The sequence below is a fragment of the Dipodomys ordii genome, unplaced genomic scaffold (genome assembly GCF_000151885.1).
Source record: "Dipodomys ordii isolate 6190 unplaced genomic scaffold, Dord_2.0 Scaffold32, whole genome shotgun sequence".
Classification (NCBI taxonomy): domain Eukaryota; kingdom Metazoa; phylum Chordata; class Mammalia; order Rodentia; family Heteromyidae; genus Dipodomys; species Dipodomys ordii.
This window is the reverse complement of record NW_012267248.1, coordinates 7,015,937-7,043,588: the sequence shown is the minus strand read 5'-3', so window position 1 is coordinate 7,043,588 and position 27,652 is coordinate 7,015,937. Positions and strand designations below refer to the sequence as shown.

Sequence of the window (27,652 nt, the reverse complement as noted above, 5' to 3'; positions counted from 1 at the left end):
CCCGCCAGCTCCCCATTCATTCGCGCTCGCGCCCGTGGTCGGCCGGCCTCGGCTCTCACCGCCTCGCGATTCCGGCCCACTGGCTCGCTTCTCCGCGCCGGATCCCCGTGGGAGGCTCGACTTCAGAACCTCCCGGGGTCCGCAGCCCCGGTTGGCAAGCTCTGCGCCCCTGCGCGCTGGTTAGCCCGCCTTCGTCCCTTCCCTCTGCACGGCCATTTGCTCTTTTGTTGTTGTTGGCTGGAAACGTCGTATTAAAAAAAAAAATAGAATGGGTGTATGGCAAGCTGTGTGTGTGTGTGTGTGTGTGTGCGCGCGCGTGTGCGTAACGTTACTGGGGCCTGAACTATGGCAAGTTTAACTGTGTGTGTGTGTGTGTGTGTGTGTGTGTGTGTGTGTGTGTGTGTGTGTAACGTTACTGGGGCCTGAACTATGGCAAGTTTAACTGTGTGTGTGTGTGTTTGTGGTGTGTTACTGAGGCCTAAACTCGGCCTAAGCTCTGTCCCTTAGCTTTTTCCATTCAAGGCTAGCACTCTACTACTTGAGCCACAGCACCACTTCTGTCTTTCTGGTGGTTACTTGGAGATAAGAGTCGATTGGACTTTGGGTCCTGGCAGTGGGGGAATCTCAGCCTCCTAAGTGGCTGCAATTACTGGCTTGAGCCACCGACGCCCTTCTGAAGTTTTACTTTTTGAAGTATAGCTTTTTTCATTCCAGTGGTTAACCTGGGGCAAAAATAACTTAATATGGCAGAAAACAAAACCATGGAGATGGAACTGAATTGCCCCGGCATTGTTATCAACTTCGATTTTCTACCTTATTAAGTGAAATAATAAGTCGAAGTGATCACTACACGTCTTTCCATTCTCTTAAGTTTGAGCAGTCTGTGTGGCTGAGTGAGTGATGATGATTAGTGTCCTCCGGCTGCTCCGTAGCTGCAAGGCAGAGAAAAGTGAAGTGTCTGTTTTTTTGTTGAGTGGCTGGAGATTTTGTGTTTAAAATGGCTTTTGAAAATAATTTGCAAGTTGTAAATATGCCACTTTAGTCCTTTTTTAGCCAATAAGGACTTAATGAGGTGAAGACTGAAAAGAATGGTACACATATGCACACACACTGCATTGCCCTGGGCCTTGAACATGTGTCTCTTCCCACAGTTTTTCCTCTACTAAATTGCCACATCATCATTCTTTCTGAGAAGTGGTCAAAGGCTTGTTAGAACTTTGAAATGAATATTTGAGGCTCTTGCCTGAAATAGTGTAGCTTATGTAAGTTGCCAATTATAGTCAACTCTCATATCAGTTTCTTGTCTAATACTGAGAATGATATTTTCTTTTAGACCAAGCCTTTTGTTTTTGTTTTCATTGTAGGAATTTCTTGCCTTTGTAAGAAAATTCCTGTGTGTGTGTGAGAGAGAGAGAGAGAAAGAGAGAGAGAGAGAGTGTACTGGAGTTAGCACTCAGGGCCTCATGCTTGCTAAGTAGGTAATCTACCACTTGAGTCACCCTGCCAAGAAAGGGTCTGGACATTGATCCTCCTTTTTGTGCTTCCCTTTGTCACGATGACAGTCCTGTACCACTGCCCACCAGTTATGCTTCCCTGGTAGCCTGGGATGGCTTTGAATGATAGATGCACACATCCATGTCCAGCCATTGGTTAAAATGGAGTCTCTTAAACTTGTGTGCTGAGGATAGTCTTGAACCACAATCTCTAGATTGCCACCTCCCAACTAGTGAGGATTTTATGCTTGAGCCACCATGCCAGGCTTTTTGTTTTTTGAGACAAGTGTTCACAATTTGGCCCAGGCTGAGTTTAACATTATGTTCAGACTACCAAGTGCTGAGGTTATAGACAAGATTAGAGGCATGCCACACACAGCTCAAATTTGTTTTTCTTAATTTGTATAACAAAATTGCTTGCAGTTCTTATTTTGGACTTAAAGCCAATTTCTGTAGTTCATTTTTTCAAGTCAAGTGCGTTGTCTAACTAAACAGCAGTTCCCATTAAAATTAATATATAGTAAAGACTGCTACATAAGATAGTCTATTTTTGGATTGGGATTAGTGGTAGAGTGCTTGCCTAGCATGCATAAAGCTCTGGGTTCAATTCCTAAGTACTATATAAACAGAAAGCCAGAAGTGGAGCTTTGGCTCAAGTGGTAGAGTGCTAGCTTTGAGCAAAAGAAGCTCAGGGCCAGTGCCAAGGTCCTGAGTTCAAGCCCCACGACTGGCAAAGAAAAAAAAATAGTGTCTATTTTTACATGCATAGTTTAGCATCATTAAAGTGATTCAGAAGACTGAGTTATTTCAGGGGGAACGTTTTCTTGCCTATCCCTGATTTTTAAAGAAACAATGGTATTCAGGTACAAGGTAACTGCTTATTTTATATTTTATTGTTAGGGTCATTAGTAGTGGCTCAAGATCTTACAGAAGATGAAGAAACAGTGGAAGATTCAATAATTGAAGTTGAAGATGATGAAGTTGAGGTAGAAGAAGATGAACCCACAGATTTGGTTAGTGTTATACACTGTTTAATGTAGATTTATACAGTGCATTAACAATTTACTCTTTATAGACAAGTTTAGTATTAAAATTATTTTATGGGGTTTTAAGAATTTATATTCAAAGTGGCTTGAAGTTGGGAGAATAGGGTCTAATTATTGAGGTGGAGCATGAATATATGTATTTTCTGGAGTAGGGAAGGAGACAGGAGACACTTAAAAGAATTATTCAGGATCATATAGATGTAAATGTAGATAGATAACAGTAGAGAAGGCTGACCCTGGACCATAAGATGTTGGAGTCCATGGAGCTTGGTTTTTCAGCTTGTCTTTTGTAACTTTGCTTTTTTTTGTATGTGTTTGTTTTCATGTACTAAGTATTCATTGAATCATATTCAGTGTGCCTTGACTCTGTCAGGCACTGTTCTGAAAGCTGAAATGAGCAGGTAAGATACTTGCTCTTGGAATTTCCATGTCTCAGAAACGGTATATGTGTGTTTTGGTGTTAAGAGATAAGGAGCAGATGTCCTTTGAAGAGTATACAGGGATTAGAGAAGGTTGCCTAGAAGTTGTATACTCTGAAGTTTTTACCATGTAATTAACAGTGTGACAGAATCTTCTAGCTAATTTTACTATTTCTGTGGGAGTACACTATATGTGTGTGTGTATATATATATATATATATGTGTGTGTGTGTGTGTGTGTGTGTGTGTTTTATTTTATGCCAGACCTCTGGTTTGAACTCAGCCTGTACACTGTCTTGAACTTTTGTGTTTAAGGCTAGCGCTATACAACACTTGAACCACAACTCGCTACCAGCACTCAGATTCATTTTTTTTCCTTTCAAACTGGTCCATTACTATAAGTGTTGGTTGTTCCTGGATGCTTGAAACCTTCAGTCTGAAACAGATCTGCTAGATTCTTAGTGGGTTGGTATGCACACTCAGATGGACTGTTCTACAATTTTTTTTTGTCAGTTGTGGGCATTGAACTCTGGGCCTGGGCACTGTCCCTGAGCTCTTCAGCTCAAGGCTATTGCTCTACCACTTGAGCCACAGCGCCACTTGCAGTTTTCTAGTGGTTTATTGGAGATAAGAGTCTCATAGACTCAAAACTTTGAACCATAATCCTCAAATCTCTGCCTTCTGAGTAGCTAGGAATACAGGTGTGAGCCACCGGCACCTAGCTGTTCTGCAATTTTTTTTGTGCGTGTGTCTATCATGGGGCCTGAACTCTGGGCCTGGGCGCTGTCCCTTATCTCTTCAGCTCAAGGCTAGCACTCTACCACTTTAGCCGTAGTGCCACTTCTAGCTTCTTCTGCTTATGTGGTGCTGAGGAATCGAACCCAGGGTCTCATGTATGCAAGGCAAGCACTCTACCATTAAGCCACCTTCCCAGCCCCTGGTCTGCAAGAGTTATGAAGAAGCATTATTTTGTTCTAAATTAGGTGACGTTTTTTATTTAAAAATGTGTTTTACTTTCACAGTAATCCCTGTTCAATATTGTTTTTCTTAGGCGGAAGATAAAGAGGAAGAAGATGTGTCTGGTGAACCTGAAGCTTCACCAAGTGCAGATACAACTATTTTGTTTGTAAAAGGAGAAGGTAATGCAGAATTACTGATTTGAACTCATGTATAGGAAGAGATGTTTCAATCTTGAACTTGCTTTTTTTGGGGGGGAAGCATTAGTAATATCTAAAAATCTTATTCATCTTCCTCTTTTATGTAACATATATTACAATATTACACATACAAGAATATTGGAAATTTGATAAGTATGAATACTAGTATCTGTGGTGTTGCTGGCATTTAAACTAAAGAGAAAAACAAGTCATATGGTTTACTTAGGAATTGAATGTCCTTTTCAAAGATACTTTTTTCAGCACTGTAGGCATAGCTCAAGTGATGAAGTGCCCACCTAGCAAGCACAAGGTCCTGTGTTTAAACCCCAGTACTACCCAAAAAACAAAAACTAAGTTACTGGGATTTTTTTTTGTTTGTTTTTGTTTTTGGTGTGAGTTTTGAGGCTTGAACTCAGGATCTGGGCACTGTCCTTGAGCATTCTATACTTAAGTAAGCCACTGCTCCACATCTGACTTTTTAGTGGTTAATGGGAGATAAGAGTCTCATTGATTTTCCTGCCCTGGCTGGTTTGGAACATTGAGCCTCAGATGTCGACCTCTGGTGTAGCTAGGATTATAGGCTAAGCATCTGGTGCCTGGAGCCTTAAAGATACTGTGTTTAAATTTGTTTTACAAAGTGGCTCTGCAGAGGAATTTTGTACATGCATACATACATATATACATTTATCTATACATACATACAGAGATATTATATATGTATATACTTTTTCTTATTACTTGAGCATTTTATTTACATATATTATTTGTATAAGGAAGGTTCCATTGTAACAGTTTTCACATTTGCATAATGTATTAATCCCCTATCACTCTCTATCTATTCTTACTTTCCCAAAACAATTTTATCATGTTTCACTATTTTCACACATACAAATTACTCAGACCATATTCATCCGTATTCACCTTCTTTGTTAGTCTTTTCCTCCCCACTGTTGCCTATTTCCCCAACAGAACTTGTTTTGCTTTCCTGTCATTCTTCCCCCTTATCAAGACATATACTTAAGTACTGTACATGCCTTCCTCACTCCCACAGGTACCATGTTATCCACTTGCACCCCTCAGTAGTGCCTGTACCTTGCTCAGAACAATCCACTACTGCCTTCTTCTTCCTCAGCTCCCAAATCTTTGATCATAGAGACAGAATCTTACTATATAGCCCAGGTTGGCTTCGTAGCTCAGACTGACCCCAAACTTGTGATCATCCTGCTTTAGCCTCTTAGGCTTTGAAATTACAGTTGTGTACCACCATGTCCAGCTAGAAATTCTGTTATATTCTTTAATGTTTGCATATTAGTGAAATATTAATTATTAAACTGTGGTTCACGACTAGGTCAGGTTGAATAATACTTTGCACCAGAAATGTTACAGGGTTTTTGTTTTTGTAGTGGTGGTGGTCTGGGTCTTTTTGGCAGTTGTTTTTTGTTTTGTTCTGTTTCGGAGTTTAATTTTTATTATTTATTTATTTTTTAATTTTTTGTGTGCCCGTACTAGGGCTTAAACTTAGGGCTTGGGTACTGTCCCTGAGCTGCTTTTGCTCAAGGCTAGCTCTCTACCACTTGAGCCACAGCGCCACTTCTGGCTTTCTCTGTTTATGTGGTATTGAGGAATCAAACCCAGGGTTTCATGCATGCTAGGCAAGCACTCCACCACTATGCCATATTCCCAGCCCTTAGTTTTTATTTTATTTTTTTAGTGTTTGTTTATAAATAATGGGGTATTTTGTGCATGGAATCCAGGTCCACACGTGAAATTTCATGTGTACCTTATCTATATAATGTAAAGGTACTTTTTTTTTTTTGCCAGTCCTGGGGGCACTGTCCCTGAACTTCTTTTGCTCAAGGCTAGCACTCTACCACTTAAGTCACAGCACCACTTCCAGCTTTTTCTGTATATGTGGTACTGAGGAATCGAACCAAGGGCTTCATGCATGCTAGGCAAAAGTCTACCGCTCAGCCACATTCCTAGCCCTGTAAAGGTACTTTTATGCAATATTTTCAGTGTGCCCATCACTTGAAACCAGGTGGAATTACCACTTACAGCATCCTTGTCAGTGCTCAGAAAGCTTCAGATTCTAGAGCGTTTTAAGTCTTTAGGGATGTTCAACCTGTGAATCTAAAGCTGTTGCATTTACTGAGGGTTCTGTGATAGGGAATGTTCTCAAAACTTTGTATGTATGGTTTAACCCTAACCGGGTGTCCCAACACTATCCAGTTTGCAAATAGATTGTGGAGATAGAATTCATACTCAGACTTACATGACACCTAGCCTGTACAATACTGGGTAAAACTGCTTAGTAGACTACAATACAAATTAGTTACAGAAAACTTGATAATAGAAATTATTAATTTTCCTGGTGTTTTCAAAATGTTTTCTGTCTTATTATACATATTCCAACTTTATGCCTACAAAAAGTATAATTTGAATGACTTTTTTTCCATTATGTTCAATTTTCAGTTTGACTTAATTGCCTAATTGGGATAACCAATTTTCAGATGAAATGCTAGACTTTTTCTTTGTCATTCCCTCCATTTATTTGCACAGGTAACTTTCATAATTATGCTGACTAAAGTGCAGAAGTCTTTCTTGGACCACAAAATTTGGAAATAACTCAGCCTGAAATTGTCATTCTCAGTTCAGTTCCTTAGTGGGAATCCTACAGTACAGATGAAAGAGTTTAAGCTTTTATCATTGCTCCAATCAGTTACTAGTGTGTGACTAGAGCACTCAGTTAAAAACAATTCTGAAGTCATTTCCATGTGTGCAGAAAATTGTGCCAGAATCTGTTAATACTATCTCTTTTGTTTTATTACTCTGAAAATGTGTACTGATTTCTTGTCTTTTGTGTTTTAGATTTTCCAGCAAATAACATTGTGAAGTTCCTGGTAGGCTTCACAAACAAGGGTACAGAAGATTTTATTGTTGAATCCTTAGATGCCTCGTTCCGTTATCCTCAGGACTACCAGTTTTACATCCAGAATTTCACAGCTCTTCCTCTGAACACTGTAGTGCAGCCCCAAAGACAGGCAACTTTTGAGTATTCCTTCATTCCTGCAGAGCCCATGGGTGGAAGGCCCTTTGGTCTGGTCATCAATTTGAACTACAAGGATTTGAATGTAAGGCCTTCTAAGCCTTTGCAGTTTGACTTTTGTTTTGTTTATGTTAGAGATGGGTAGGATAGGTTACATTATTTTATATATACCGTATTCAGGTGCCTGTTTTGTGGTTGAAACTATCAACAATACAACAATTTCTGTCTGAAGTCTAGAGGGGAAGATGGTCATAAACAAAAAACAGGCACTAAAACGGATGTGATTTATATTAGAGCTCTGCAATTAGATGCTGTTGTGTGGTGTGAAAGTGACTTGAGCTAGATCTTAAAAGGAAGTAAGCCATTAGTGGAGTCTACTTCTTAGGTGTTACTATGTGTCCTTGTTGCTTGCTTTTTGCTCATTTCACTGTTGCTAAAGACTGTCACTTTTCCTATCATTTTATGTGCTTATGGTAAAATACAAGATTTATAAGGATAGTTTTAGCAGCAGAGTGTATATCTTAGTTCTAATTTATGAGACTCAAATGTCCTAAATAACACCTCAGTGTCCTAATAAAACCTATTTCCAGTGCCAACTAAATTAAATTTAATTTTACTTCAGTGAGACATGAGATAGATTATTCTCAAGTTATATAACTTCTTTTTTTTGGGGGGGGAGAGGTCCGTCTTGGGGCCTGGGCGCTGTCCCTCAGCTCTTCAGCTCAAGGCTAGCACTCTACCACTTGAGCCACAGCGCCACTTCCAGCTTTTTTCTTTTTGCTTATGTGGTGCTGAGGAATCAAACCCAGGGCCTCATGCATGCAAGTCAAGTACTCTACCACTGAGCCATCTTACCAGCCCCTCAAGTTATATAACTATTATTTTGAGAAAAGGATGAAAAGTCTACCTCTCTACTACTAAGTAACTTTGTTTTTATTTTATTTTTATTTATTTTTTGTCAGTCATGGGGCTTGAACTCTGGGCCTGGGTACTGTCCCTGTACTCTTCAGCTCAAGGTGAGCACTCTACTGCTTAAGCCACAGTGCCACTTTGGTTTTCTAGTGGTTTATTGGAGATAAGAGTGTCATGGATGTTCCTGCCCAGGCTGGCTTTGAACCGAGATCCTCAGATCTCGGCCTCCTGAGTAGCTAGGATTATAGGCGTGAGCCACCAGCGCCCGGCTTATTTATTTTTGTAGCCAGTACAGAAGCCTGAACTCAGGGTTCATGGTCTTGCTTCACTTTTTTCTGCTTAAAGTTGGTGTTCTACTACTTGTGCCACATTTCCACTCCCAGTTTTTTGCTGGTTAATTGTAGATAAAAGTCACTTGATTTTGTCTGCTTTGGCTGATTTCAAATTTAGATCTTCTGATCTTAGCCTCCTGATAGCTAGCATTATAGTTCTGAGCCACCAGCACCTGGGATTATCATTGAAAGACCTTGAAATACAATTTACATAATTACTATTTAGCAGTTTGTGACAGTGTTGTAATAGTAATACCTTCATGTGAAGCACCAAATATTAAGAGGCATACTCTTAGAATATGTTCTAGTGATTCTGATGTCTTTTCCACCTGTTAAAAATTGTTTCAAGACTAGCAAAAAAAAAATAGTTTGATACTGAAAACCACCAGCCCATTTATTATGAAGAAATTACTACCAGCCCATTTCTAGTTTAGAGTATGCATTTGATTTGGTTTAGGTCTGTGTTGTGTCTTGACACTATCTGCTGTTACAACTATTGTACATTTTCATGTGTCCTTCCTTGCTTTTTTTTTTAAAGATTGTAAACAGAAGCTAGAACTGCTAATGTGGAATGCTCTGTGAGCTTTCTTTCTGCATATTTTGTATAATTTTTACTGTATTTTCTTGGTTCTTCGTACCACCATCTTTCCATTCCCTGCTGTAAATGGAGAGCAACTTTGGCAAAGTTGGAGACATATTTAATCCTGTAAGAGAAATTAATTTCATAATTTTGAACACAGTTAGGTATTTGCTGAGTTTTAAAATATAAGTGATGAGAAAGTTATATTGTCAGAGTAACTTAAGAAATCTTGCAGGCTTTTATTTTTTCAATAAATGGCATGTTTTTGAAATTTATAATTATTTTTTAATTAGGGCAATGTGTTCCAAGATGCTGTCTTCAATCAAACAGTTACAGTTATTGAAAGAGAGGATGGGTTGGATGGAGAAACGTAAGTGAAAGTTATAGTCTGTAGGTCTTGATATCTCATAAGATGGGAATGGAAGTATGTTTTTAGGTGAACAAAATGGAATTGACTGTACAGATGTGATGTGGTGAAATCATTAGCACAGAGGTCCATACTTAGGTGATTCTTATACTTTAATGCTTTACTAAGCAGGAAAGATAGTTGAAACTGACAAAAATGTCTTGTAAAAGTAATATTTTGGTTTCCATCCAATTCTTTTCTACTCCATGGAAAGTTAAATTCCTCTAAATGTTAATTTCTAGTAATTGAAAGAACTCATCTTGAAAGCGAGTTCTTTTTTAGTTGGAAAAAGATCTTACTGTAACTTATATTTAAATCTTTTGACAGTTGCACTTAAATACCTAAAGGAAATGTATAGAACCTGTTGCCTAGATCTAAGTTGAGTTAAAAGTATTTTATTCCTTTTCCCTACAAATGACCTGTTTCTATTATCTCTTTACTCAGAATCTTTATGTATATGTTCCTTGCTGGTCTTGGACTTCTGCTTGTTGTTGGCCTTCATCAACTCCTAGAATCTAGAAAGGTAATTATGAGTGAATGAACAACTTTCTTTCAGTCCTGGGGCTTGAACTCACATCCTGGGCACTGTCTTTGAACTTCAGTTGCATTCTACCACTCAAGCCACAGTGCCATTTCTGGCTTGTTCTGTTTATGTGGTACTGAGGAATTGAACCCAGGGCTTCATGCATGCTAGGCAAGCACTCTACTACTAAGCCACATTGCCAGCTCCAACTTTTTTTTTTAAGCAAGGATTTCTTTTAGTATAGCATGGTTAAAAGTAGGGAGAAATAGAAAAATTTTCTGCTTAGGCAGTGGAAGTTAAAGACTGAATGACGTTCTTACTGTACTGAATACAACATAGTTCTTAATGGCTATTTTTACAGTTTTACGTTGTCTTTTCAAAATAGCCAACAAACAGCTGAATGCTGATAGCTGTACTAGCTACTAAAGGCTTGGAGGATTTGAGGTTTGAAGCTAGCCTGAGTAGAAAAGTCCACGAGATCTCCAATTAACCAGCAAAATGTTGGACTAGAGGCAGGGATCAAGAGGTAGAATACAGTCATGAGTAAGAAAGCTGAGTGAGAGCAGAAGACCCAACTGTAAATCCCCACCATCAAAAACTGCACATTGGATATGTAACTTGAATTAGTATTTCCAGTTAGTGTCCTGTGAGTGATATTTACCATTTATTGTAACTCTTAATTTTATTAGTTTTTATTCTTCAGACTTAGAAAAATGTCATTGTTCTGTTTATTGTACTTTTTTTTAACAACCAGTCCTGGGGCTTGAACTCAAGGTCTAGGCACTTACCCTAAGCCTCTTTGTGCTCAAGGTTAGCCCTCTACCACTTGAGCCACATCACCACTTCTGGCTTGTTGTAAGTAATTTATTGGAAATGAGTCTCGATGGCTTTTTTTCTGCCTAGCCCAGCTTCAACCATGATGCTCAGATCTCGGTCTCTTGAGTAGCTAGGATTACAAGAATGAGCCACTGGTGACTGGCTGTTTATATTTATTACATTTTCATGGTATGCTACTTTAATCATTATGTGTGTGTGCATGCTGATACTGGACCTTGAATTCAGATCCTGGGTGCTATTCCTCAGTTTTTGTGCTCAAGGCTAGTGTTCTACCTTTTGAGCTACAGTTCTACTCCAACCTTCTGGTGGTTAATTGGAAGTAAGAGTCTTAAAGACTTCCCTGCACAGGCTGACTTTGAACCACAATCCTTAGATGTCAGCTTCCTGAGTAGGTAGGATTAAATGTGTAAGGCCACCAACATCTGGCTTTACACAAGATTTTATAAGCTGTAGGAAACTTAATTACAAGAATAATTTCTTTTTTGGGTTTTTTTTTGGGGGGGGTACTGAGTTTGAACTCAGCACCTCGAGCTTACTTGGCTTGTTTGCTAGGTTGGCATTTTGCTGGTTATTTTGGTGTTGGACCCTTGTGAACTTTTCTGTCTGGGCTAGCCTGAAACTATGATGTTTCCTCCTGAGTAGCTAGAATTATAGGCATGAGCCACCAGCTCTAGGACGATGTTTTAAAACTAGAACATGGACTGGGAAGGTGGCTCAGTGGTAGAGTGCTTGCCTTCCACGCATGAGGCCCTGGGTTCAATTCCTCAGTATCATATAAGCCGAAAAAGCCAGAAGTGGTGCTATGGCTCAAGTTACGGTAGAGCACTAGCCTTGAGCTGAAGAGCTGAGGGATAGTGCTCAGGCCCAGAGTTCAGGCCCCACCACAGACCAAAAAAAAAAAAGCTAGAACATAAAATCAAAGCAATAATATAATCTGTGTGTTTAGATACTTAACATACTTTTCTTCATCTATGTTTAAAAAGTAGAATAAACAATACTGTGCTATTCCTTTAAAATAAATCTTTATGTTCTCTCAGCGCAAGAGACCCATACAGAAAGTAGAAATGGGTACATCAAGTCAAAATGATGTTGACATGAGTTGGATTCCTCAGGAAACTTTGAATCAAATCAGTAAGTAGTCTTACAGAGTTGGTAAGACAATGTGCTTCAGTGCTATTTGAATTTATCTTTTCTGTTACCTTTGTAAAATCTAATATGGCTCCTGAAAACTATAAAGACATTTATTTTTCATGCTTTAACTTAGAAATGCTTTTAAACATAGTTATTTCCAAATATCTGAGTTCTCTGTTTCTAATCTGTTTCCTATGTCTTTCTTTCCTGTGGCTTCAGTGCAGAGTAGAAGAGGTGAGGCAATTTTCTTACGGTATTTGCTATAGTTTTGGGGACTCTTGTATAGCACAATAATATTGTACAGCAAGTTGAATGTGTAATGGAACAGTTTACAGGTACTGTATTTCACTAAAAAAAACACTAATTACTGCTTTTTGAAGCATATATCAAAAATATTGCCTGATAGTTTACCTGAAATATATTTCCAACTTTTCTGTAAGTTTTTTAAATGTTAATTTTGTTCTCCATTTGTTAAAGGTCTTTAAAAGTTTTATTTTAAAAGCAATAACTTACAGAACATTAAATTGTACAGATGTGAAAACTAGTCACTTCCTGGTTTCACTAATCCCCTTTCTCATGTCTGATTGGTACTATGTATTAGAAATATGTCCTATGCATTTTTGTGAGTGTTAAACTCACAGGGCATGATACTGTCACACAGTTTCAGTGGAAACTTTACAGGCATTGGACATCTATGTGCTAGTTGCATGTATGTTTATCTCACTTGATTAAAAAAAAGTATTCCTTTATATAAATACATAAACGTTATAATAGAAAAGTGTTTTAAGTTATTGACAATTTTTCCCTCTGTGAGAATGCTGCAGTATCCTCACATATAAATTTCAATGTTAAATTAAAATGTATTAAATTTTGTTAAATTTGAAATAAAATATTAAACAATGAATATTCTCACAGTAAATTTGTAAGGTAACACTGTGTACTGATACCAGGGCTGTGAACTAAGAGCTCTTTGTTCTTACTTGGCTTTTTTGCTCACAGCCAGCACTCTACCACACCTTTCTATATCTCCGGTCCAGCATTTTACTGCTTAATTGGAAATAGAATCTCTCACATTTTCCTGTGCATGCTGATTTCATAACTTGATTCCGCAGATCTCAGACCTCCTGAGTTGCTTGAATTACAGATTTGAGCTACTGGCATCCAGCTTTTAAGGACTAATTACCATTAATATTTTAGTCAGCATATAAACAGACTTAAGAGATGTTTTACTTTTTCAATTTTTTGCCAGTACCAGGGTTTGAGATGGGGGTCTCATGCTTATTTAGCTGGTGCTCTACCCACTTGAGCCATGTATCTAGCCCAACTTTTTGTTGGTTATTTGGGACTTTTCTCTAGGTTGGCTTTCACATTCTGACTCTTGCCACCTGAGTAGCTAGAATTATGTGAGCCATCAATACTCAGCTTTTAAAAATGTTTTTAATAAGTATTTACTGTAAAATATTAAAAACAGGAATGATGATCTAGTAATTTTTGGGGGGAAGATGTTAAGCATGTTTTGTTTTCATTTAATAAAGAATGTAAATCTCATATTAACTAGAAGAATTGTTTAGTGGATAGAGACAGAATCTCTTTTATGTTGCCCAATCTGGCCTTGAAACTGAGTTCATCTGGTGATACAGGCATACATTCCCACACCTTTTATTTTTCCTTTGGAAAATTAGCTTATGTCACAGTCCTGATACATAAAATGTTCTTTGAAAGTAAGAAAGGGGTACTTTCCTTTTCACTTCCTTTCATTATTTTTTCACATCCTTTTTACTTTTTTTTTTTTCGTGCCAGGGTTTGAACTCAGGACCTGAGTGCTATCATTGAGCATTTTTGGCTCAAGGCTCATACTCTACTATTTAAGCCACAGTTCTACTTCAGGCTTCTTGGTAGTTTATTGGAGATGAGTCTCATGGACTTTGCTGCCTATGCTGGCTTGGAATTGCAATCCTTAGATCATCCTCCTGAGTAGGCAGGATTACAGGTGTGAGCCACTGGTGCCCAGCAGCCTTTCTTTCACTTTTTAAGGAAGACTATTCTTCTATGGAATGGAAATAGAAGAAGCACAACGCATTTATTTTCTGTAAACCTTATGAAGAGTCTCCTTTGGGAAATAAATGAAGAGATGTAAAAAAAAAAGATACTGAGATGCTAATTTTTTTTTTTTTTTTTGGCCTGGGCACTGTCCCTGAGCTTCTTATGCTCAAGGCTCATATTCTACCCTTGAACCACAGCGCCACTTCCAGCTTTTTCTGTGTATGTGGTACTGAGGAATTGAACCCAGGGCTTCGTGCATGTGAGGCAAGCAAGCACTCTACCACTAAGCCACATTCCCAGCCCAAGAACTGCTAATTTTCTTTTTTTTCTACTTGCTAGTCCAGGTAAATTTATTAAATTGCCAAAGTTGTACAAACTGAATAACTGCATTAAAATTTTTAAAGGATTAATTTATGCATGTATAAACAGGTTGAATTACAGAATTCGTGATTCTGTATGGTGTTTGCAGCAGCACAGTAACCACACTCTTTTAATTGGAGTTGCCCTTAGATGTATTCATGCATGTATATGTACTTTTTTAACATGGTGATAAAGTTGAAGGAAAACACTTATAAATTTTTCTTGTTATTCTTGTTGTTAGAATAATCAGGCAAGCTTAAAGCGTTTGTTTTCTTCCAGATAAAGCTTCACCAAGAAGGCTGCCTAGGAAGCGGGCACAGAAGAGATCGGTGGGATCTGATGAGTAAATGTTCCTTTGTGCAACAATTCAGTCTGTACTTACCCTGCCCTAATGTTTCTCGCCCGATGAGAATTAGTGCAGAGAAGTCATACCACCATAGAAGGCAACTACTACTTATGTGTGGACTGAGCAATCAGAGTCTGTGGCAATAATATTGCTGAAAATGCACTGCATTCATTTTTCTAAAAGTAACAAATTTGGTTTTTTTTTAAACCATTAAAATCTATGTGTGTGCGTGTGTATGTGAGCAGTTGGTGTTACCATAATCATTGTTGAACTACCTGAAATCTGCCTTTAGAATACTAAATATAGTGTTCTTGTCTCTTTTTAACATTTTCTCATTTTTGTCCCCAAACTCTGGATATTTGCTCTTATGAAGTCTCACCTTGAACTATTTTAAGGAAATACTTTGTTTCTTCCTTGGAACCATCTAGATTGAGGCTCAAATTAGCAGTTTGTTGTTGCTCTGCTATAAGAAGTATTCTAAAGGCATGAACAGGAGTAGCTGCTTCATTAGCAATAGAATTGTTTTGGTATTCTGCTGCTGTTTGCAATAATGCACACCTCGAGAAAACTTACCAAACTTTAGGAATTTGGGAATTCTAGCAACAAAATTGTGAAATATGAAAATTTTGCTGACTTTGGAATACATAGTTTAACCCTGCCTCTTTTTTAAAAAAAGACAAAACAAAAGTAGTACATTTGTGCAAACTGAGTTGTTGTGTCCTCCATTGTTTTTTATTTCTGACCCGGGACAAGCTCTGGAATGATGAGACCTATTCTAATGGTCTGTTTTGTTTTTTAAAGGGAGAAAAGTGTTCCATCTGAAAAGTTGTCTTGCTTTGCCAACTAAGCAGAGCAAATGATAGGGCAGAGATGCATTTCAACTAGTCCTTGCCCACAAAAACATGAATTGAAAAGTTTTAAACTAGTTGTTTCTGATCTGATTTTTGGGGGGAGTGGAAGGGATGTTGGTTATTGACATATCTATTTTTGGTTATTGTGGGAAAATTCAAGCACTTAAGACGTTGGAACCAAATTAAATTGGACTTTATAAAATCTTAGAGTTATTCTTTACCTTGGTGTAGTAAATTTAAGTTTGGCATTACTGTCAAACTAGATAAAAGGTAAAATTTAGTATGAGTAAATAAGAGGATTTCCCCTCTGTCTTTAAGCCATACTTGTATATGAAATTTTAAAGGCTCTTCAGTTCTTGACCTCTCCTTAATCTCATCTTCTTTGGTACAATCCCCTCCACACACACTCATGCCCACACACCCAAAGGAGGAAAACAGAGGCAAAACAAGATACACAAAACCTTTTTTAAGCTGTTGATGTGTTTATTTAAACATCTGAGCCAAAACCAATGACAATGAGTTTCTGTATAATTGTTAATTACTTTGCAAGAGGGGCCAAGGATATATGTATATATATATATGAACTGCTGGACTATGAACTTTCTATTCCTATAATATAAAGTAAGTTTTAATTGGGCTGTGTGTTTATTTTGAAAAAGTTCTGTGGGGTCTAAGTAACTGCATGTTTTCTGGCTTAATGTAATATAAGAGACCCTTCTTATTTTTCAGGAAACATTTTCCAAAGCATTTTAGTGAATATCTGTTTTTGAAACTACTAGAGCATAGTGCAGTAAGGTGTGATTACGAGATGTTAAATGGCCTGTGGAGTCTTCTTGAATACCTGGTCATGCACAGGCAATCGCAAGGCCGAACTGGGCTCCAGCCGCCCTTCTCACCCTCAAGTCACTTGCCTTACACATAGCAGTTCTTCCATCTCTGACATTTAAACTAGTATAGAGTGGGAACGGTTGAAACTTAAATCTTCAACTGCCAGGAGTGTACTATATAGCATCAGTCAGAATTTAGCAGCAATCTAACTCCATAATAAATGGAATTCAATTCCACACATGGTTTGTTCAAGCACACTTAATAAGTAGTCTATTTTTAAATGTCTTTTTAACATGTAAATGTTTGGATGAAGTTTTTCTTAGTTTGAATATATTCATTTGCTACATCAACCATGATTTCAGAATTCTCCTTTTGAACAACTTGGTTTCAGAATCTGTAAAATGGATAATCTTGTGTAACAGACCTGTTATCGAGATATGTGAGCATATGTGTTCATAAAGAATGGATCTTGCTTTGATTGTATATCTTCATTCTGTACATGTTCTTTCCTCCTGCCTTTAAAACATGTGGGGGTGGGAGGAGATTGCCCTCTGCCCTGTGCTTCCTAGAGGAGAAGCCTAAGGGAAGGAATGGAGTAGAAGTCATAAATTCAGAAGGAAAAAAGGTTTTTCTTAATTTTCTTAAGCAGCTTCAGAAAATTTGATGGAAAAGGTATATTTAGATCTTAAGATATAAGAGCATCTGCCTTAAACATGTAGTGCATCATGCACTACTGGAACCTTTATATAAAGTCTTGTTATTTTGGAGGTACTGTAGGTCGATGTGATCGTATGTAGGGCGTATTGAGCACTCACCTTCTGTTGTACATTAGGATCCATGCCCTTGATAGAAAGGAGAATTCGTTTGTTTAGTGGATTTAAATAATGAATATTTAAACTTTTTTTGAGGTGGTGGTCTCAGTACTTCCTAGGAAGGCCTATATTTCTGGGCTCCTCCTTCCTCATTGTCCCTAGTTTTTGGACCCTCAGGTTTATGCCACTGTACTGCACACGAAGTAATTTTAGCTCACTATTCTCTCTCTCTCTCTCTCTCTTTCTCTTTCTCTCTCTCTGTCAGTCGTGGGGTTTGAACTCTGGGCCTGAGCGCTGTCCCAAGGCTTATTAGCACTCTTCCACTTAAGCTACAGCACCACTTCTGGTTTTCTGGTGGTTTATTGGAGATAAGTATTTCACGGACTTTCCTGCCCGGGCTGGCTTTGAACCATGATCCTCAGATCTCAGCCTTCTACATAGCTAGGATTACAGTCATGAGCCACCGGCGCCTGGCTTATTATATGTCTCTTATCCAAGAGTTGTGTAGAGCACACCTGATTTTTAATCATTCAGTTCCAGAACTAGATGTTAATATAAATCTCAGAGGATTTTCAGATGTACTTGAGGTATTTATAGTTTTAAAAGATACTGTTTGTGGGCTGGGAAGGTGGCTCAGTGGTAGAGCACTTGCCTTGCATGCTTGAGGCCCTGGGTTCGATTCCTCAGCACCACATAAGCCAAAAAAAAAGCCGGAAGTGGTGCTGTGGCTCAAGTGGTAGAGCGCTAGACAGCGCCCAGGCCCAAAGTTCAGGCCCCACGACGGGACCAAAAAAAAAAAAAAAAAAAGATACTGTTTGTAATTTTAGAACTCAAGTCAGTACATTTTCTTCAGTAAAATTCTACCTTCTGCGAGCTGCAATCTCCAGCTTAGTCAAAACCAGCTAACCAAATGAGAGCCTTAGTACTAGAGTTAACTAGTAGAACATTAGGTGGTCATGGTCAAATTGCATGCAGCTGAGAACATCACCTTTACTGCATGTTTAGGAAGGGGGAACTGACTTGCAAACATCTAAATACTTCAATATTTATGTAAATTTTATTAATATTTGTATGACTTTTTCTCAGTGTTGGAGATCAGACCTTGTACTTGTGGACAAGCACCCCACCTACTGCTGGACCATACTCTTCACCTCTATCCTTTTACACTTTCATAAAAATCTGAACTTTTGGGGTAATTGTATTATTGGAAGTTCTGGCTTTTTTTTGTTCTCAAACCTTGGAATTAAAATACAGAACTTAAGTTTGGGCCTTGTGTAGCTGTTGCTTTCTGGTACTGGGTCTTGAACTTGGTCTCTTGTTCTGTAGCTTTTTCATTCAAGGCTGGTGCTCTTCACACTTGAGCCACTGTTCCACTTCCAGGTTTTTTGCTAGTTAAGTGGAGATAAGAGTCTCGTAGACTTGGGGCTGGGAAGGTGGCTCAGTGGTAGAGTGCTTGCCTCGCATGCACAAGGCCCTGGGTTTGATTTCTCAGCACCACATAAGCAGAAAAAAGCCAGAAGTGGCGCTGTTGCTCAAGTGGTAGGGTGCTAGTCTTGAGCTGAAGAGCTGAGGGACAGCATCCAGGTCTAGAGTTCGGGCCCCACCATGGACAAAAAGAAAAAGTATAGACTTTTCTATCCAAGCTGGCTTTGAACATCAGTTTTTAGATCTCAACCTCCTGAATAGCTAAGATTATAGGTATGAATACTCGTGTCTGGAGTGTAGTTACGTATTTTAAGGAGAAGGGAACTACTTTATTCTTTGTTCTCTGTCTCATAAACCTCAGTAGCTCACTAAGGGAGGTGGTGGTACTGTTCTGTCAGTGGAGGGGAATCTCAAAGCTGGGCATGATGGCCCATGCCTGTAATCCCAGCACTTGAAAGGCTGAAGACAGTAGGTTTATCAGTTTTAGGCTAGCCTGGCAGGCATAAAAAAAATCCCTGGCTCAAACACCAAAAAAGATTCCAAGTTATATTATTATATAATAATATATAAAAACTTGACTGGTGTTTCAAGCTATAAAGGGTAAAACATTCATGTTAGACATGAGGGAAGGATTCTGCTCATACATACAGCTGGGTGGTAGTAGGGGTGGGGTTACAGTTAAGGCTTCTCTGCTCATCTTTGTGTTCAGTTGCAGATTTTCCCCTAGGCACAGTGGGACATTAAAAGAGAACACAGGTATTCTTGGAAAATGACAGATAGCTTTATTTAAAGTCTAAATCACTAAGAATTGGCTTCTTATACAGACTGTCCCTTATATAGATTTCTGTCGGTACAGTGACAAACTACCCTGTTGACATGTCTATTTTCCTGTGCTAGGCTTTATTTTGTTTGTGTGTGTGTGTGTGTGTTAATTTCCAGCTTCTGATTCAGTTATGTGGAAACGTATTGTTTCGTGTTAATGAAAGAACAAGAAAATGTGGGCCAGTTTTTGCTTGATGTTCTTCTATGTGACTCATGGTTAATAAATATTCCTGGTGATTAGCCATGTCATGGGCAGATCTGTGTGGCTGAACAGGTGTTACTGCTTTGGCTGCCAGTGTGGAAACTTGGAGATCTTTGGGACTTTAAGAGTCTGTTTTGCTTGTGGACCAAAGCAGCTCAGGGGTTCTCTTGTAAACTGAGATACTTGAAGTGTCCTTCCTACATTGTTTGGTTCTGTTAATCTACAAATCCTAGTTAGTACAGTGTTATTGAATAGTCCTTCCTTTAAAGGTGGTAGTTTCTTAGCAAAGCACGGTTCCTATCCAGCTCTTCTTTTAGTTGCCATGTTTTGTACTCTTGTGACTGGTGCCTGTCTCCTAAGCTTGTTGGGAGTTCCATTTGTCAAGTGCTTACAACATGCGTGCTTCACAGTGGTGGTTCTTACTGTTGTAGAATGCCATCTAGTAGTATTTTCCCATGATGCATGAGGGGGTGCAGACTGTGATAATTTTGGGCTAAAGAATAAAAGTTGGAGGCTGGGAATATAGCTCAGTGGAAAGATACTTGGTCTAGCATGCACCAGGTCCTGTCACTGTGAGGGGAAAATAAAAGAACAAAAGTCCTAAGAGCCAGACACCAGGGCCTCATGCCTGTAATCCTGGCTACTGAGGAGGCTGAGTTGCCAACCCGGGCAGGAAAGTCCTGAGGCCCTTACTCCAATGAACTACCAGAAAACTGGAAGTGGTGCTGTGACTCAACTGTTAGAGCACTTGCCTTGTGCTGAAGAGCTCAGGGACAGCGTGCAGGCCTAGAGTTCAAGCCCCATGACTGACCAAAACAAAACAAAAACAAAAACCTTGTAAGATGGGTAGCTATATGTGTAGCCCCAGAGTAATAAGGCTGGTAATGGTCTTTGAACATTTGAAGAGCTACCTAGTAAAACTTGGTGTTCAGAACACTTACACTTATCTCTTGGGATTCTTCTCAGAAGACCAAACTACCCAAAGCTTTCTCAGTCTTCTGAAATCATTCTACTTGCTCATCTTACATCTGTTGGACAAGTACTTGTCCAAATACCAAATACCTGCTGTCTCCTCTCTCAGGCACTCTCAGTCATCCTCCTGACTCCCCTAGACAATCTCAGCAGCCATGGTGGCAGCCTTAGAGAGGCTGCAGCTCCTGCTGCATGCATGTGCAATGAAGGACAGGACCTGCAGTCTAGTTGCAGCACTTAAGACTTGAGAATACTGAGTAGGTCTGGGAAGCTTTTGGTATTTACAGTGCCACTGTGGAGAAGAGGAAGACCATGGTGGAAGACCATGGCATGATCTACTCTGACCCTCAGTTTGCTCCCTTGGAGAGCCAGCCATTTCTCCTGCTGCTGCACCTCATCTGCTACCTGGGTTCATTACTTCAGTCCTAATCTACCAGATCTAAATTATTTTCTTCAGTGCTATTTTAACTGTTTGTGACTTACTAGCCTTTAACCTCATACCATTAATGCACAGTTGTTACTTTCCTCTTTGAATCTTCCCAGGCCTTTATGGTCTCCAGCAATGTGACTATCCAGCCGTAAATCTTGAGGAGCATGAAGTATGGTGTTCTGCACATAGTTGTTTAATAAATGGATGTTACTTTTGCTTTGCTGTGGATTAAAATTGAGTTCAGTTCTCTTCACTTTAAAATTTAACATCTTAAGCAACTATGAAGAAATCTATAGTTGGGGCAAAATACCTCTGGTTCAAAACATTTCTATGTTTTCCAATTCGGCAGCAGGTTTTAGATTTGCTTTTTTTCTAGCATTTGCACACAAAACATGATTTCTGACAGTGTAGTTCAACCAGATACGTTTATTATAAAACTTTGTTATGTAGTTTTGTGGTAAGGATGTGTGAAAATGTTACTTGGATATCTTTAGGGTCTGTTAAGAGAAAGTGAAGTGACCCATACAACTCTTATGCCTCCTTGACAGATATTTTTTGAATGTCTAGAAGTCTAAACCCAGGGGGCTGGGAAGGTGGCTCAGTGGTAGAGCCCTTGCCTTGCATGCCTGAGGCCCTGGGTTCGATTCCTCGGCACCACATAAGAAAAAGGAAAAAAGCCAGAAGTGGTGCTGTGGCTCAAGTGGTAGAGCGCTAGCCTTGAGCTGAAGAGCTGAGGGACAGCTGCCCAGATCCAGAGTTCAGGCCCCATGACCAGACCCCCCCCCAAAAAAAAAGTCTAAACCCAAGATGTAAGTGAGCAATTTCCTGGTTTTACCCATTGGTCTGGCCTTCTGCTTAACTATTATTCCACTCTTCACTCTTCTGTCAAAGGCATCTTTTTATTTACATGTCCTGTAATTAAAGCAGATCTTAAAAGCATCTGTGCAAAATGAAGTATTTTCTAAGATGTTGACCCATATCACTGACTGGTCTGGAAGAGAAGCCCAAAAGGAATCTGCTAAACAAATACAATACTACAATTTTGATCTTTCCCCCAGAAGTTTTGTTTTCAAACTTTCCAGTGTCTCAAGTAGTAATGTAGAGTCAGGATATGTTTTCCATGTGCAGTGGAGCTGTTGTAAGGCCCTCCTGACACAGGATCCCTGCAGCCCTGCTCCCCCAGATGGCATCCTCTGCACGCCGCCCACAGCTGTCTGAGCAGCCCGTCTTGAACAGTCTTGACTTGATTTTTTCATCTGGATTCCCTGTGAGTCCTAGGTTTCCTTCATACTTTTCTTCTAAGCAATAGAAAGTAATTAATATGTTCTTCCGAGAAAAAGTAGTTTTTGATAAATAATGCAAACTTTGGGAGACTTAGTCTTTGTAAGTATATGATACTTTACATCTTTCTGCTGAAAAAAGTTCAGAAGAATTTTTTAAAATCAGAATAGTGAGAACCTGCATTCTCATATTGTCTCTAATTCTTGAAACACTCAACATTGAATCTTGAATTAATCCAGAGTAAAAAAAATATGCCAAAATGCCAAAGTGCAGTCTTTGTGTTAGGGAGATGTTTTCCTTCAAAATGTTTGTGATGTGCTTATATTTTATAATGGAAGCAATAAATGTGAAATTTATCTGAGTCTCTAGTGATAAGCATCATAACCAGCTGATCGTGGATAGTTTATGCTCCCCTGTTGTACAGTGAGAAAACAGAAGCCACAATTTGAAAGATCTGCTTGAGTCTTTATTAAAAGGCCAACAACTGTGGGATAGACTCCTGTCTCAAAGACCAGCAGAGTCAGAGCTTGTGCCAAGTTTTTTTTTTTTTTGGTGGGGCGGTCAGTCGTGGGGCTTGAACTCTGGGCCTGGGTTCTTCAGTCAAGGTGCTCTACCACTTAAACCACAACCCCACTTACAGTTTTCTGGTGGTTAATTGAAGAGTCTCATGGACTTTCCTGCCCAGGCTGACTTTGAACCACGATCCTCAGATCTCAGCCCCCTGAGTGGCTAGGATTACAGGCATGAGCCACAGCGTCTGGCACACCAAGCTTTTAAAGACGACAACCACATGCTCAAGCAGACTTTACATGGACATACTGAAGTACGAGCTCAGGTACCAGCAGAACTTTTCCATCTAAGGACGGTATGCCTCAACTCTCCATATAGAGGAAATGTTAGAAGCTACTCTGGCTGGTGATTTCAGCCACTTAGGGAGGCAATCAAAGGCAGAATCAGAGCATTCTTCATGGAAAGCTTTCCTAATGAAACAGTTTTCCTAACTCACCTTGAGCTAGGCATCTGCATTTAATGCCCTTCTCACCTCTAGGCTTTTCAGCATTGGGCGGAGAACTCCCTCCACCCAGCAAGAGGCACCAGGATGGCTGCAAGAAATTACTTAGACTCAGCCTCCTTTACTTCATCCTAAAAACAGCCGGTTTTAAAAACCTGGGTGTATTACTACTCTGCATGTTTGGAAACATGCCATTACTAATAGAATCCCCTTTAGATGCCTCCCATACAGACCCAGTTTCCTCTACCATGTTACAGCCCCTGTCCTGCCAGAGCCCGCTCACTGGCCCCTGTCTGAACATGGTGCTCCCCCATGGCCCAACAGGGTGCTTCACAACCTAGTTCCTCCCTTCTGCTGCTCCCCTCCTGTGTTTTCTTCCAGCCTCCTGGCTGGCCACTTCCCATTCCCTGGCCCACCTCACTTGTGCCAGCAGCAGGGCCTCTTCTGGCTCTGCTGGGAGGTTCCTTCCACTGCCGCCTCTGACCAACATACCACATGGAAACGCCTGAGCATTCATGCACAATCTGGTTTGGTTGTCCTTGTCTCCTTACCACCCAGTTCTTCATTACCTGCCACTCCTTGGAAGTGTGAGGTTTAGGACAAGAATTCTTTAAGGTTTGGTAGTGTACCTAATGATTGGAGCTCTTACCTAGCATGTGTAAGATCTGGGCACACTCCCCAGGTCTGTAGTAGGTAGGTAGGTAGGTAGATAGATAGATGTTTAATAAAAGTGAATTAGATAGATAGATGTTTAATTAAAGTGAATTATAATTACATGGCTGCATAGTGAAGTAGGTATGTTCCCATTATGAGAATAAGGAAATTAAATACAGAAGTTAAATAATGTGTTTAAATTGACAAAACATTAAAACAGTTGCCCAGAGCCTTCCCATGACCATGCTTCCTTCCCTAATGTAAAGAGGTTTTCAGGCCACCTCCTGGTCCCATTCACTGAAAACACAGGCCATGCCTGGAATTCACAGATGAACAGAACTCTGGCAGGGAGGAGCTTGTTGGGTCTTGGAGCAGCTGCTGCACCTTGAAGGTTGGTTTTTTTTTTAATGGGTTGAAACAATCTTAATTTGTACTGCAGCTCAACTAGGGCATTTACAAAAAGGAAAAAAATGCAGCCAAGTGCATAGGAGTGCACAGGGGATTTCCTTAGATGATTGCTATAACAGGAAGCAAACGGGCTGGAAATTTGGCTCAGTGGTAGAGCGCTTGCCTTGCAATGCATGAAGTCCTGGGTTCAATTCCTCAGCACCACATAAGCAAAAAGAAAAAAGCAGAAGTGGTGCTGTGGCCAAAGGGGAAAGTGCTAGCCTTGAGCTGAAGAGCTGAGGGACAGTGCCCAGGCCCAGAGTTCAGGCCCCACAACCGGACCCAAAAAACAAAAAAAAAAAGGAAGCAAACAGATGAAAGCTGTAGTTTCAGAATGGAGAACTGGAGAATTTGTGAGGTGCCAGAGGCTCCTGCCAGTAATTGTAGCTACTTAGTCTGAGGATTGAGTTTCAAAGCCAGCCCAGGCAGGAAAGTCCATGAGACTCCTATCTCCAGTTAACCATCAAAAAGCTGAAAGTGGAGGAGTGGCCCAACTGGCAGAGCACCGACCTTGAACAAAATAGCTAAGGGGCAGTGCTTGGACCCTGATTTCAAGCCCCAGTACTGATACGTGCACACACACAACAAAGAAGAGTTCATTCCTAAGTTGTGAGCGAACTGAGATTTCTTTAGGCATAATGGAGCTAGGCATCAGACGCTCACACCTCTGATCCTAGCTACTCAGGAGGCTGGGTTCTGAGGATCATGGTTCAAAGCTAGCCCAGGCAGGAAAGTTCTTGAGACTCTTATCTCCAATTAACCAACAAAAAGCCGGAAGAGGTATGACTCAATTAGTAGGGCTCCAGCTGTGAGAGAAAAGGGTTAAAAGAACACAAGATTCTGAATTGAAGCCCCACTACAGGCACCAAAAAACAACAACAAAAACCATAATGGCAACTTTTACAGATGCACAAAAATTGTCCACTGGCCATCACAGGCACATGAAGAATGGAAGGAAAACTAGTTTAAGCCTTTTGTAGTATTTTGTTCTCACTCACAACACTAGCTGAGTCATTGTGTTACAGAGTTTCTGATAAGGGAATGGACAGTTACTTGTTCCTGTTTACTTTGTTTCCATAACTTCAAATCTGTGATATCCTTCCACTGCAAGAATTCTCTAAATGCTGTGAAAACATTTGCTTTGGCCTCCCAGGCTACCCCATGCATGTCTGCCCGTATGTGTTTTGCTTCCCTCTGCTGCCCATGCATGGTACAGCAGCTGCCTGCTTGGCCATTGCCAGAAAGCTGGAGAGACCTGGGAAGTAGACAAAACTGACATTTTTCTTTCCTAAAAAAACTTGTTCCAGCCGGCCCACACCCCCTCAGGTGTACTCCACCCCAAAATTATATATCATGCCAAAGCAAAAAGTACTATATTGCTATATCACCGAAATTATCTTGAGTTTTTAAAACAAACTTGTTAAGATTTTTAGGGTTATTATTAATTTGTTGTTGTTTATGTGGTACTGAGGAATAGAACCCAGAGTCCCATGCATGCTAGGCAAGCACTCTACCACAAAGCCATGTTTCCAGCCCAAGAAGTGATTTGATTTTGTTTTTGTTTTTGTTTTGTGGTGGTGGTAGAGCTTGAAGTCAGGGCCTGAACATTTTCCCTGAGCTCTTTTCCTCAAGGCTAGTGTTTTACCACTTTGAGCCACAGCTCCACTTCCAGTCTTTTGTTTTTAAGTATTGGAATGATTTATGTTGATAGCATAATGGATGACAAGTATTTTCCTATCCCCATGGCCTACATTAAGGATGTGCTCTAGACTCTGTGTCTATGGAAGCAGTCTTGGCAGACAAAGCGGACCCCATCATGTCCTTCCCCATGATACTGGCCTCGCATGAGGAGACAGACTGCTTCACTTGTTGCTTGGTGATGTCGTACAATGGCTCACAGCCACTGGAGTGTGCCCTTCTGAATCCAGACCCCCTCACTCACTGGCAGGTCAACTTGAGGCAAGTATCTAACTTGTCTTAGCCTGTCCTTCTCTTGAAGAAATGAGATGAAAAGCAACTAGTTATTTATCTGATGAATATTTATATATCCCTTGCCATGTGTTCAGTGTTCACTTTTTAAAAATACATCATGAAAAAACATCCCTATGCCTGACTCAAAGTGGTTTTCTAATTTTCACTACTAGAGTAGTGCCCCAAACCATCGCCAGCAACCTCTTTCTTACCCCTTGGGAAATTTGTGTAAATGGTTGGTCTTTCTTTTACCCTCTCCTTAATGGAACTTCAGAATATTAGAGTTGGGAAGGACCCAAATTGTTTTCTAGTCCAGCTCTTTGCCCAGTGTCTGGGACACTTTCCCCCCCCCCCGCCCCCCCAGTCACCTGCCATGTGGCAGTTCATATATGTCTCTGGATAGTTCAATTCTTAGTTCACCTTGAACTCAAACCAACTTCCTTGGTTCCTAATTATGCTCTGTAGGTCTTCTTAGAAAAATAATTCCTCTTATGACACACTTTTATGGTATCACTTCTTGTTTTGTCAAAAATAAAACCCAAAACTTTTCATCTGGTGACATGGTTCAAGTGGTAGAGCTCTTGCCTAGTATACTTGAGGCATGGTTCAATCCCAATGCTACAAAAAAGACAACAAATTAGTGCTGAGTCAGATGGTACATACCTGTAATCCCAGTAATCAGGAAGATCTTAAGTTCAAGGCCAGTCTAAGTGACATAATAGTACCTTCCCTCAAAAAAACAAGGGGTTAAGAATGTTGATGCTTGAAGCCCTGGTTTTGTTCCCAAGGGTAGCAGGTGTGTGTGTGTGTGTGTGTGTGTGTGTGTGTGTACACATATCATACCAGGCTAAGGTAAAGGGCAATTTTAGGATATAGTTTTTCCAGAGTATTCCATAGAGTAATTTGGTTTTCAAAGAAGCACTTTCTTTAATATGATGTTGGAAACCTTACATATTTTATTGGATTATATAAAAATACAAGACGGCTTGAAATACAAGTGGAAGTAATCATTAGTTTTCTTCCTCTAAATGGTATTACTGCAATAGTTCTTGCTCTCAAACAGGTCTTGCTGGTATGTTGTGTGTGAGCTGGTGGTGGGGAGGGAGGGATTGAGGATGATTGCTTAAACAGCTACATTTTGTTGGGCACCCATGGCTCATGCCTATAATCCTAGCTACTCAGGAGGCTGAGATCTGAGGATCAAGGTTTGAAGCCAGCCCAGACAGAAAAGTCCCTGTGAGACTTGTATCTCCAACTAACCACTCAAAACCCAGGTAGTGGTGCTGTGGCTCAAAGTGTTAAAGTGCTAGCCTT

General features: G+C 39.9%; 1 protein-coding gene across 1 annotated transcript in view; it reads left to right on the top strand.

Annotated features, from left to right (window-relative positions):
- Window positions 1-16,793, top strand: part of Ssr1 (signal sequence receptor, alpha) — a 17,285-nt gene extending 492 nt beyond the window's left edge. The window contains exons 2-8 of the mRNA XM_013016686.1: window positions 2,394-2,506; window positions 4,010-4,097; window positions 6,984-7,246; window positions 9,279-9,355; window positions 9,836-9,914; window positions 11,789-11,882; window positions 14,565-16,793. Coding sequence (XP_012872140.1) covers window positions 2,394-2,506; window positions 4,010-4,097; window positions 6,984-7,246; window positions 9,279-9,355; window positions 9,836-9,914; window positions 11,789-11,882; window positions 14,565-14,632 — 782 coding nt within the window. The 3' untranslated portion in view covers window positions 14,633-16,793. The remainder of the gene's footprint in view (window positions 1-2,393; window positions 2,507-4,009; window positions 4,098-6,983; window positions 7,247-9,278; window positions 9,356-9,835; window positions 9,915-11,788; window positions 11,883-14,564) is intronic.
- Window positions 16,794-27,652: the final 10,859 nt, after the last annotated feature.